We start from the raw sequence: 13,583 nt of genomic DNA on the forward strand, positions 1-13,583 counted from the left end.
TGCTGTGACCTCTCGGTGCTGTACACTACTACCTGCCTGTCTGGAGTGTGCTGTGACCTCTCGGTGCTGTACACTACTACCTGCCTGTCTGGAGTGTGCTGTGACCTCTCGGTGCTGTACACTATTACCTGCCTGTATGGAGTGTGCTGTGACCTCTCGGTGCTGTATGCTATTACCTGCCTGTCTGGAGTGTGCTGTGACCTCTCGGTGCTGTATGCTATTACCTGCCTGTCTCGAGTGTGCTGTGACCTCTCGGTACTGTACACTATTACCTGCCTGTCTGGAGTGTGCTGTGACCTCTCGGTGCTGTATGCTATTACCTGCCTGTCTGGAGTGTGCTGTGACCTCTCGGTGCTGTATGCTATTACCTGCCTGTCTGGAGTGTGCTGTGACCTCTCGGTGCTGTATGCTATTACCTGCCTGTATGGAGTGTGCTGTGACCTCTCGGTACTGTACACTACTACCTGCCTGTCTGGAGTGTGCTGTGACCTCTCGGTGCTGTATGCTATTACCTGCCTGTCTGGAGTGTGCTGTGACCTCTCGGTGCTGTACACTACTACCTGCCTGTCTGGAGTGTGCTGTGACCTCTCGGTGCTGTATGCTATTACCTGCCTGTCTGGAGTGTGCTGTGACCTCTCGGTACTGTACACTACTACCTGCCTGTCTGGAGTGTGCTGTGACCTCTCGGTGCTGTATGCTATTACCTGCCTGTCTGGAGTGTGCTGTGACCTCTCGGTGCTGTACACTACTACCTGCCTGTCTGGAGTGTGCTGTGACCTCTCGGTGCTGTATGCTATTACCTGCCTGTCTGGAGTGTGCTGTGACCTCTCGGTACTGTACACTACTACCTGCCTGTCTGGAGTGTGCTGTGACCTCTCGGTGCTGTATGCTATTACCTGCCTGTCTGGAGTGTGCTGTGACCTCTCGGTGCTGTACACTACTACCTGCCTGTCTGGAGTGTGCTGTGACCTCTCGGTGCTGTATGCTATTACCTGCCTGTCTGGAGTGTGCTGTGACCTCTCGGTGCTGTATGCTATTACCTGCCTGTCTGGAGTGTGCTGTGATCTCTCGGTGGTTTACACTATTACCTGCCTGTCTAGAGTGTGCTGTGACCTCTCGGTGGTGTACACTATTACCTGCCTGTATGGAGTGTGCTGTGACCTCTCGGTAGTGTACACTATACCTGCCTGTCTGGAGTGTGCTGTGACCTCTCGGTGCTGTATGCTATTACCTGCCTGTCTGGAGTGTGCTGTGACCTCTCGGTGCTGTACACTATTACCTGCCTGTCTGGAGTGTGGTTTGAACCCTAGTCATGCAATTCTAACACTTTTCAGCTAAGGCTGTTTATTAACCAAGCATTGTTAATACACTGTTATTTCATAAATTTAACAAACATAAACCAACCTTAACGTAATCAGTATTTATAGTTATTACTGTGTATTATGTTACGGTAATATAAAGCATGACCAATGTATCAACAACTCTAGCAATGTAAAGGACGTACGTGTACTAATTAGATTACTTAAAATAATAATAATAATAATAATAATAATAATAATAATAATAATAATAATAATAATAATAATAATAATAATCTGGTGGTACTGTGGGTGTCACTCTTGCCAATCTGACACTGAGACAATCAAAGTACTTCATATATGCAACATTTGCCATTGTGTAATTTTGAACATGATACAGTATTTGACAAACCCAGGGTTTCTTCAGCACAATGGTAGCAGTTACAGTTCCTGTAAAGGAGATTAATGTAACGGACAGCGCCGTGTCAAAAGTGATGTCAGTTATTTTCTGCCCAGTCACACATTAGAGAGAGAGAGAGAGAGAGAGAGAGAGAGAGAGAGAGAGAGAGAGAGAGAGAACGGTGGTTTTGCCTCGGGCATCTACAAAATCATCCATTCCCAGTCTATGGTTTGGTACGTGGGTTTTCAAGAAAATAAAATGACAAGGAACTGAAGAAATAACACTGCCAGATCAAGAGCTAAAACAAAATGAAAATGTCAAGGATGGACTGAAAGACGTAATCCTTCACTCTATTTATCTGTATCGTCCCCTTTTCCCTGATCTTCACTTTTCTTTTCTGACACTAATTAATTAACAGAAATAGCATTTCTCTTTTAAATTAATTTAAGTAGCAAGTTCCATACTAGTTAAAGCATGCTTACCTTGAAACTGGTTAAATCTGATGGTCCCCATCCGTTCTCCATTACGGAACATAACCTGGCCCTGGGAAGATAAAAACAAGAATATGACAGTCATACCAGAAATAATGGTACAAATATACTCAAGATTCACCTTCAGCCTCTCTAAAACTGGGGAAATACTGCATTTTGACTCCATAGCATGTTGACTCGAAACAATAATAATAATAATAATAATAATAATAATAATAATAATAATAATAATAATAAGACAAACATTGAATTTACAGCAGAAGGCACAGGTGTTGTTGTCCATCAAATCAACAGTACGAAGGTCATTCTTGAAATCAGGACTTAAAGGATGTGTTGCAGTAAGAATACCTCTGTTAAGAAAAGGGAACACGACTAAAGGCTAAAATATGCACAAGAGCACAGAAATTGGACTATGGAACAATGGTCAAAGGTGCTTTGGACTGTTGATGGAGGGACAACGACTCCTGTGCCTTCTGCCAGTTCTGTTGTCAATTCAATGCTTGTCTTCTTTCTATTCCTTAAGGATATTATCTTCAAGTATTGCTCATCATTGTTAGACAGCTTTTTGGGTCTTCCGATCCTGGGTTTGTCAATTACAGATGATGTTTCTCTGTACTTGTTGATTATGCTTCGGATACCACACCTTGAAAATCAAAGGAGGACACGGACAACATGCCCCACATGTCGACCTGTTAATATCCAATTTTAAATAACTTTAGCATAACAGAGGCAGAAGTGTTAAAGGGACTAAGAGCTCTTAAAATAAACAAATCCCCTGGGCCAGATGAGATCCTCCCAATAGTACTCAAAGAAATGAAAGAAGTTATTTACAAACCGCTAACCAAGATCATGCAACAGTCTCTTGACACGGGTTGTACCGTTAGACTGGAAAATAGCAAACGTAATACCGATCCACAAAAAGGGAGACAAAACCGAACCAGGTAACTACAGACCAATAAGCCTGACTTCTATTATATGTAAACTTATGGAAACTATAATAAGATCCAAAATGGAAAATTACCTATATGGTAACAATATCCTAGGAGACAGTCAGCATGGTTTTAGGAAAGGGAGATCGTGTCTAACTAACCTGCTTGATTTCTTTGAGGATGCAACATCGACAAGGGATAATTGCAAAGCATACTAAATGGTTTATTTAGATTTCCAGGAAGCTTTTGACAAAGTCCCGCATAAAAGATTAATTCTCAAACTGAACGCAGTAGGGATTCAAGGAAATGCATGCACATGGATTAGGGAGTGGTTAACAGGTAGAAAACAGAAAGTACTGATTAGAGGAGAAACCTCAAAATGGAGTGAGGTAACCAGTGGTGTACCACAGGGATCAGTATTAGGTCCTCTGCTATTCCTAATCTACATTAATGATTTAGATTCTGGTATAGTAAGCAAACTCGTTAAATTTGCAGACGACACAAAAATAGGAGGAGTGGCAAACACTGTTGCAGCAGCAAAGGTCATTCAAAATGATCTAGACAGCATTCAGAACTGGGCAGACACATGGTAAATGAAATTTAATAGAGAAAAGTGTAAAGTATTGCATGCAGGCAATAAAAATGTGCATTATAAATATCATATGGGAGATACTGAAATTGAAAAAGGGAACTATGAAAAAGACCTAGGAGTTTATGTTGACTCAGAAATGTCTTCCTCTAGACAATGTGGGGAAGCTATAAAAAGGCCAACAAGATGCTTGGATATATAGTGAAAAGTATTGAATTTAAATCAAGGGAAGTAATGTTAAAACTTTACAATGCATTAGTAAGACCTCATCTAGAATATTATGTTCAGTTCTGGTCACCTCACTACAAAAAGGATATTGCTGCTCTAGAAAGAGTGCAAAGAAGAGCACCCAGAATTATCCCGGGTTTAAAAGGCATGTCATATGCAGACAGGCTTAAAAAATTGAATCTATTTAGTCATGAACAAAGAAGACTACGCGGCGATCTGATTCAAGCATTCAAAATTCTAAAAGGTATTGACAATGTTGACCCAGGGGACTTTTTTGACCTGAAAAAAGAAACAAGGACCAGGGGTCACAAATGGAGATTAGATAAAGGGGCATTCAGAACAGAAAATAAGAGGCACTTTTTTACACAGAGAATTGTGAGGGTCTGGAACCAACTCCCCAGTAATGTTGTTGAAGCTGACACCCTGGGATCCTTCAAGAAGCTGCTTGATGAGATTCTGGGATCAATAAGCTACTAACAACCAAACGAACAAGATGGGCTGAATGGCCTCCTCTCGTTTGTAAACTTTCTTATGTTCTTATGTTCTTAAGTGATGCGAGCTATTTCAGTCAATGTTTTTCCTTCTTTATGCAAGTCAAAGGTTGTTATAATAATAGAAAACACTAGTGGAGGCTTTGAGTAAATTGTCGATGCTCATAATGCATCAGAGTAGAAAAATGGAACATGTCTAAGACTTTTGCACAGCAGTGTGTGTATATATATATATATATATATATATATATATATATATATAACAAAAATAACATGTGATCAAGTATGAGCTTCAAACACTGCAAGGTTGGTGAGGGTGCAGCTCAGTCTCCATGTCTATGTAATCTTTAGCACCTTTTTTAATACGGACTCTAAGATGTGCTGCTTTTGGCTGTGGACTATGCTAGATCAGATCACCAAACTCATCTCCCTTGTGACCGACACCAGAAGCAAACCCATGCTGAAACCACCCAGTCTGCTAATTTATTCATTTGACTTAATTGTGTGAATATTAAACACTGCATAATGAGGGAGAGATACACACAAGGAAATTAGTTAAAACACCAGGGCAGGTAATTTTGCATCCATTTTAATTTCAAAAGACAGAACGCTTTGAAGTCTTCGGCAGTGTTTATTTCTTTCTATGTTTTCCTCACAATAAATCTGCACAGCGGAAGTACATTAACATGTACCTGTCATAATAATTGCAGGTTTAGTGAAACTACAAGCAGATGTTGATACCCCTGGGCCGCTACAGCAGTGCTTTATAGTAGTGCCAGAGATCTTCTGTGGTTTGATACAAGGGATTGTGGGATAAACATAGGGAATTTCACTATTTTATTTCCGTCAGAACCACAACAATCTCACACACTTTGTATTTAGCTGACGATCATTAAGACTATTTTCACTCTCAGGTGAAACCACATTTTAAATGTATTTTCTGTTTTGCAGGTATTAGAACCACAGCAGAGCCTAGAACCCCACCAGAGCTCACATATAGTTCTAGACTGAGTGTGAGCCTCAAGGAGAGTCCTATTAAATACTGCTTTTATAGCGAGGTGCAATGTCATGCAATGTCATGATTAGGAGGCCTAATACAATGATGCCTATGGTATTGCTATTTGTGGATGACCCTTCGTGCTCCGCCATAAGGTCTATGGACAGGCTCCTGTGTTGTCCCCAGATTGTCTGACCATATGAGAAGACAGGTAGGACATATTTATTAACAAACACAGATGCAGGCTGTTGCTTCGTGCACTCTCTGACCTGACCTGTCTAAATCTATCAAATAATTTAGACAGTTGGGACTGACTCTAGCACTTAGGTATTTAATTGCATTCAAGCATGCTAGTTACAATCATTCAACACACTCCAAGTTGGATTACTCACTTTGAACACATTAATAAAAAAGAAACCATTTTCTTTGTATTTACAGGCAGAATAAAAAGGGTGTACAACATCAAATAATCAATGTGAGACTGAAGGGAATTGGGTTTTTCATTACAGCAAGCTTGCACAAGTGTTGAGAGCCTTACCTAGGTTGTGCCAGTATAAATATCCTAACTCCTTCCTAATCTTCCTTAGCTACAAGTGGTGTCGCAATTAGAAATAGAAATGCTGCAATGCTCAATGTAAAATCGGTCTTGTGATTCGTTTAAACATCATATTTACAAATATTCAGATCATTTTAACAGGCTATATTCAAGGTGGCAGTATACTAGATATTATATGTTGTATAGTATGGTATTTTGCTAGAGTAGTATACAAGAGGAGCACATTATATAACAGGTACACCTTATACAAGAAGTGCGTTTTATAGCTCAAGCATTGCAGTACTTTAAGTACTGTACTTATTTACTTTAATTGATTATTGTATGATTTGTAATTAACTTCTTTTTTAAAAAAATAAGTCTTTAGAAACAGAAATAATAATAATAAAAAAAGAAAAAAAAACATTAAAGAACTAAATAATGTTATCCCATGAAAAACATATGCTAATACAGATACAGCTGTAGTCTCCATAGCTAAAGCTACCCTTAAGTGTAAGGTGGCCAGATGAAATACAAAGCAAACCATTCTAAATGTTTACCACAGTAAAAGCATGGGAAAACTGCAACATTAGTGTGCAAATTTACAGTGACAAACTTTTATAAGGGATTGTCTGGAATACGTAAGCGATCCCTGCATGCTGCTGCAGACGGTTATTACCAGTTAACAGCTGCAGGTGTCTCGAGGCATGCTAATCAGCCCAATAAAACTGCTAATGTGTGCATCATTAACACAACTTCTTAAACAGCTTCCACTTCTGCCATATGTCTACATAGCACACAGAATCGTTAATTAATTCCATTATGCACCTGCATCTGCCATCAAAGCTAAATAAAGACAAACCTTTTTACAGACCACTATTTCTGTGTGGCATGCAGGCAATTGTGAATTATAAATATCATATGGGCGATACTGAAATTGAAGAAGGAATCTATGAAAAAGACCTAGGAGTTTATGTTGACTCAGAAATGTCTTCATCTAGACAATGTGGGGAAGCTATAAAAAGGCCAACAAGATGCTTGGATATATAGTGAAAAGTATTGAATTTAAATCAAGGGAAGTAATGTTAAAACTTTACAATGCATTAGTAAGACCTCATCTAGAATATTATGTTCAGTTCTGGTCACCTCACTACAAAAAGGATATTGCTGCTCTAGAAAGAGTGCAAAGAAGAGCGCCCAGAATTATTCCAGGTTTAAAAGGCATGTCGATTGCAGACAGGCTTAAAAAATTGAATCTATTTAGTCATGAACAAAGAAGACTACAGGGCGATCTGATTCAAGCATTCAAAATTCTAAAAGGTATTGACAATGTTGACCCAGGGGACTTTTTTGACCTGAAAAAAGAAACAAGGACCAGGGGTCACAAATGGAGATTAGATAAAGGGGCATTCAGAACAGAAAATAAGAGGCACTTTTTTACACAGAGAATTGTGAGGGTCTGGAACCAACTCCCCAGTAATGTTGTTGAAGCTGACACCCTGGGATCCTTCAAGAAGCTGCTTGATGAGATTCTGGGATCAATAAGCTACTAACAACCAAACGAACAAGATGGGCTGAATGGCCTCCTCTCGTTTGCAAACTTTCTTATGTTTTCCTCTTATGTTCTTAGTCCTTATATACCATATGTTAATACCTATTATTAGAATTTCTGCAACTGAAGCTTTAAAATCTTCCGGGATAACAGCTAAAAAAATAAATAAAAATCTGCTAAGTACTAAGTGCCCTCAAATTAATATTTTTGGGCTGTTGATTTGTTTAAGTCATTTAGAATTAAACAAAACAAGCACACCTTTATGACCTTCATTTACAGAGGAGGTCAATAGCATCTGAAAATGTATATCTACAGTACAATACCCGGGCAGGTGAAAAACTAATTTTACTTTTAAGATTGTGTTTACTGATACGGGCACTGAAAAGAAAATGTGCTCAGTCTCCTTAACAAATACGTTTATTCTGGAGCAAAGCCTTCATAGTGCATCAAATAAGAGTTTTGATGTAGCCAAAGTAATGCACCAATTTCAAGAAGAAATGCCATTTTTACATCTCTTCAAATAAGCCAGTACTGAACAGCTACCACCCAGACTGGAAGACACTCAGTCATTCTGTCAAGAGGGCCATAGACTTGCAACACACCAGCTTGGGCAGGTGTGTTCTGAGAGGCAGGATGTCTGGTTTTCTAAAAACTGACAATTGCCTCCCTTGTCTTCTGGTATCTAATCAACCCCATCTCTGTGAAGACATACCTCTATACCAGCCAGTCCTGAGGTTTCATTAAAAAGCTGGGTCTTGCGCAGTAAAGAGACAGCAGCTTGCGCTAATCTGCCATTGTCTTAATGTAACATCCGCTGAAGGTGAAAACCTAAGACAGGGGCTACAATCAGTGGCAGGCAGACCATTGTTCCTTTTCACCAAAAATCTCTTGCACACTGCCCCTGCCTTGTGTCTGCAGAGACTATGCTACCCTGTGTGATGTCTGACACATCAATGAACCAGGATAACTAAGGGGATTGAGAGAGAGAGAGAGAGAGAGAGAGAGAGAGAGAGAGAGAGAGAGAGAGAGAGAAAGAGAGAGAGAGAGTGTTGCAAGCAGTAAGAAACATTGCCCTAATACCACATGCTGAAGGTCTTTAAATTTTACAAATCTTCAAGTTATTATTTATATTACTATCATTTAAACATGAGTGATTAAGCATACAATGCACAGTATTGTATGCAGTGGTACAGGCAAAAATAAATGGACATGATTGGGAATGTACTGTTTACACTCTATCTAGAAAATGTGCATCAATGCAGTGGTTTGACAGAGAAATTCAATTGAAGCTTAAACGGCATCCTTTTTTTTTTTACCTGTTACAATTCAACATAAAAAGGAATTTTATGTGTATTTTATGTGTAAATCAAGAAACAAAAGACAAGTATCCTTGCGATGCATTCGCCACCAAATGTATATGGGAATATAGACTGAAATAAATAAAGTGAGAAATTTAAGTCAATACTTCCCCCCTATGAATAGATGCACGGATTAATAGCAGAAACAGTCAAAGAATCTCCAGAGTGAAGAGCCAGATGGAAATAATGCTTGACAAGCTGGTGATCTGATGCTAAAATATTTACTTGCACACCTGTAACTCCTATTTTTATTGAAAGACATGTGCTGCTGAAGGCTGGCAGTGTCATATTTTTTTATGGATTTTGTGCTTTTGAAGACCTACCCATTATACGTTCAGTCATCACTTTTGCATCCCTCTTTTGCATCAAGACTTCCCCCTGTACTGTGCATACAGCTGATTGCTAGAGTAGTCCCTATATTGAGGGACAGACGATCTGGCTGGACTGGATAGCAGTTCATGGTACGATTGGATAATTACTGGAACAAGACAGAGCACAGGAGATCAAGGCTTTGGCCATGGAGAAGAGCAGTTTGCATACAGATTTGCGTAGTGATTTTTTTGCTGCCTGCTCCACATAGCTAGTGTAACAGACGGTGTTGGGTGATACACTGCCGTTACAGATTGTCATCCCCTGTCGGTGAGATGAGATGAGGTTAAAAGCTCTAAAACCATGAATACCAACGAGCCCAGCTTATTTATATTGTAGTTAAGACTCTCGCTTGCGGTGTGTGGGGTCGCCAGTTCACACTCAGCCTCCGCTCTGTTACACTGGCAAGTAGGCCTCTGGCTCCAGCTAATGAGGTACTCAGTCAGATAAGAAAAGTATCCTCCTGCAGTTAAACATAGGGGACTAAACAAGGAAATGTGTATGTGGCCTCATGCTGAACAATCCTGTGTCTTGTGACTAAATTATTCAGTAATCCACAAAAGAATGTGGATCAAGATTCAAATCACAAGTCTGCCACACCCTAATGTCTTAAACCCTGTAAGCCATGCAGTCTGCACAGGAAGATTACACTTCCTCTGTTGGTCATTATAATCATTGGGGGAACCTCCAGCAAAGAGTTAATGAGTGAGTTCCAGTAAGGGGTTCACGATAGAAATAGTCTTCTAGACTTCATGAACTGGAAATGTGTACTGAAAATGTGTGAACATGAGAAGGCCAGTCTGGTTCTTACTGCAAATAAGACCAGCCAGTTTTTATTTTTTTATTTTTTATGGGACACTTAAAATTGGACTCGCACATCTTGTTTTCTTTGCTACCCAGGCACTTGTCGAATTTAAATGAAGCTTGCTTTCATATTCAAATCGCTTGTGTGTTATTTGTGCAAATGAAGTGCTGTTTTTCCTATTACTATTTTGGTTGTAATCCAAGCAGCAGGCATTAAGGTTTTTTGTGTACGTGAGTGGCCAGGTCTGTAGGTTTTTAACCTTGGAGTCACCCTGGACCCCTGCCTCTCTTATTCCCAGCACATCTCCACTCTGGCACGCACTTGCAGATTCTTCCTGAGCAACATCCGAAGAATCCGACCCTTCCTCACCAACTATGCTACCCAGCTCCTGGTCCAGGCCCTGGTACTCTCCCGCCTAGACTACTGCAACTCCCTCCTGGCTGGCCTCCCTGCGTCCGCCACCCGTCCGCTCCAGCTCATCCAGAACTCTGCTGCTCGCCTGGTGTTCTCTCTACCTCGCTTCGCCCACGCTACTCCACTACTCCGCTCGCTCCACTGGCTCCCGATCACCGCTCGCATCCAGTTCAAGACTCTTGTACTAGCCTACAGATGCCTTGATCAGACTGCACCCAGCTACCTCCAGACCCTCATCTCTCCCTACACCCCCACTCGACCTCTCCGCTCCGCCTGCACTAGAAGACTGGCTCTACCTCCGCTACGCTCCCCTGCCTCCCGAGCCCGCTCCTTCTCCACCCTTGCTCCGCAGTGGTGGAACGACCTTCCTACAGATGTCAGGACTGCCCAGTCCCTGACCACATTCCGGCGCCTCCTTAAGACTCACCTCTTCAAACAGCACCTGTAGAACTCCTCTGTTGTATCCTGGGACACTATCACCCTTCATTTAAATATGCTTTATTTTGCTCTTATCTGCCCCCTATTTTACTGCATTTAATCCTGTACCTCAGAATATTGTAATCTCCCAAGTGTTTAATCTGTAGTATTTTGTACTTAATCATATCCTGATGTAACTATCACTACTTAATCATATCCTGATGTAACTTTCACTATTATCTGCTGTATTATTGAATTGTGGTTTGTCACACTTGAGAATTATTGTATTTCTTGTTCTTATTGTATGACTTATATTGTAACACTTGAATGTATTTGTATTTGCTTGCGATTGTAAGTCGCCCTGGATAAGGGCGTCTGCTAAGAAATAAATAATAATAATAATAAAGTCTGGAGGGTTGTTAAAACAGCTGAAACTGATGTAAATATACATATAGTGGTTTTAATTAAATATATAACAGAAACAGATTGATAGATGCCTTCTAGTTCTTCCCGGCATGAGCCAGCCTTACAGGGCCCGACGCAGGGGAAGATGTTGCTCTTATTACAGCAGCCTCACACGAGAGGTGAAAGAGTACGGAGAGTGAGAAGCCTACAGCATAGAGCACTCTGCACTGTGAACTGACAGCAGGGTTCTGCATTATCACTGCCTGGGCCCTCTCACTGACCTGGAATACACTCCTTGCCTTTCTGTTTCTCAGTAATCTCTCCATTCCCTCTTAAAGCCACTTATCTTGGTGATTTACTAATTGGTTACAGGCATTCAACATATTTTACTGTTTACACTTTTAAGAAATACCTAAAACATTTTTAAAATCATGTTATTCTCAATTTTTCATGAAAACATTTTATACATTTTGCATCCTGGTAGTACACTGTTGTCTTCTATCACATTGCAGAGAAACTACTAGTTTTAAGTTTTTTTAAGTGAGTTAATTCCAACATAAATACCTTACAAAGCTGATTGGAAAACAATACACCTTTGATCAGCCATTGTCAAACAATCTTATGCATGTAGCCATCCAAAACAACTCCTATCTAAAAAAGTGTACTTACTGTCACACCAAGGAAGTTTGTCTCGTTCATGACATCCAGGACGATCTCTCCAAGCTCCTTATTGGTATAGTCATAGTCCTGGATCTTCTTGTGTCCTTTCTGTCTCAGAATTGCCATGACCCTTGTCAACGTCTTGGCAATCACCCAGATCCCATCATAAGCAAAGCCGTGAAATTTGCTGGACTCCAGGCCTTTCTGCAGCCTCCTCCTGTTATACTCTGCCTCGTACTCTTGTGGAGTCTACAGAAAAAAACAAAAACCTTTTGTAATGTTGTTGGGAGTCATAGTTGAGAGACTGTGCTATTTTTTAATTTTTTCTTTCCAAGATGCAAGTGCTATAAACATGTGTTACAAAAATCTCTGAAATAGAAATGTGTACCATAAAACCAGTTTATATGAAACGAACAGCTTATTATCGCAGTGACAACAAGTGTAGGTTACACACAGGTTTAACTTTACAATGCGATATATAACTACAAAGTTACAACAATATTCTTAAATTAACCTTATTCCTAATTACACATGTTAAGTGATTGCTTGTTTGCAAATCTTACATGGTGGTTCTTAGCGTGCATACTGATTGTATTTTAAGAAACTGCATGTAAAACAATGAGATGCTTAAAGTTGTTAAAGAAACAGAATCGTCAATCCAATTCCCAATAGTGAACCGTGTTGGATGCTACCCACCCTCCCTGATACTCCTCTGGTCTGTTTGGTGCTGAGCGGTTCGAAATCCACGCTGATGTAGCCCTCCATAGCCATGAGAAGTTTCTTGGTGGTGCAGTTGGTGGAGTTGGCCTGCTCCCACCAGTTCCCCTGATACCAGCCTGGAATAACCCACTGGTACTTACTGCCATACATGTTCAGGTTGTACACCTGAAGAGACACACACAATATATACATGTAGGTCAGGTTGCACTAGTGAGCACACAGCTCACTTTTGTAAGTACTACATTGCAGCTCATTCAGAGCAGCTGCACAGAAATGCAATTAGAAATGACCATGCAAAGCATAGGTTCAGCCAACTGAAAAGCACTCATTTAAATGGTACCATACTGTATGCATATTCCCAATTTCAATAATTGAATAGGTGATTTAGAACTATAGGGCTTGTTAAATACTCATTTAAATGGTACCATACTGTATGCATATTCCCAATTTCAATAATTGAATAGGTGATTGAGAACTATAGGGCTTGTTAAATACTTATTTATTTTGATTTATTTTTAAGCAATCAAACCCCAAGTAATGCAAAAGGCCTCCAAGCTGAATCTGCAACATATTGATATGAGTTATGCAATATTCTGTGGCAGAGGGAATAACAGATATTACAGAAAAAGGGTATTAAATAAAGAATAGAGTTTACAAAACAATCCAGGTAATTGCAGGTCGTTTCCAAAAAAAAAAACTGCTGCCTGCTAATACAGGATATTCATAATTGAATCACACATTATTACATATGGTCTTTTTTATTAAAAGTTAAGCAATTCTTTAAATAATATTAAATAACATAATAAAATACAGCTATACTTCAAATTGAATATAGACTTACACATTATTAACAACAAAGTGTTCAGATTGTTAAAAAAAACAGACAATGTCAGAGGTCTGACAGAGTTGATGCTTTAACTGTTTATAA

At 39.9% G+C, this 13,583-nt stretch overlaps 1 protein-coding gene across 1 annotated transcript in view; it reads right to left on the reverse strand.

The window, feature by feature from the left end:
• The window catches only part of LOC117435443 (gamma-aminobutyric acid type B receptor subunit 2-like), a 295,459-nt gene that overhangs the window by 88,854 nt on the left and 193,022 nt on the right, over positions 1-13,583 (reverse strand). Inside the window, exons 6-8 of the mRNA XM_034058593.3 lie at positions 12,632-12,820; positions 11,945-12,184; positions 2,181-2,241 (exon numbers count right to left, since the gene is read on the reverse strand). Coding sequence (XP_033914484.1) covers positions 2,181-2,241; positions 11,945-12,184; positions 12,632-12,820 — 490 coding nt within the window. The remainder of the gene's footprint in view (positions 1-2,180; positions 2,242-11,944; positions 12,185-12,631; positions 12,821-13,583) is intronic.

Source organism: Acipenser ruthenus, chromosome 3 (assembly GCF_902713425.1).
Source record: "Acipenser ruthenus chromosome 3, fAciRut3.2 maternal haplotype, whole genome shotgun sequence".
Classification (NCBI taxonomy): domain Eukaryota; kingdom Metazoa; phylum Chordata; class Actinopteri; order Acipenseriformes; family Acipenseridae; genus Acipenser; species Acipenser ruthenus.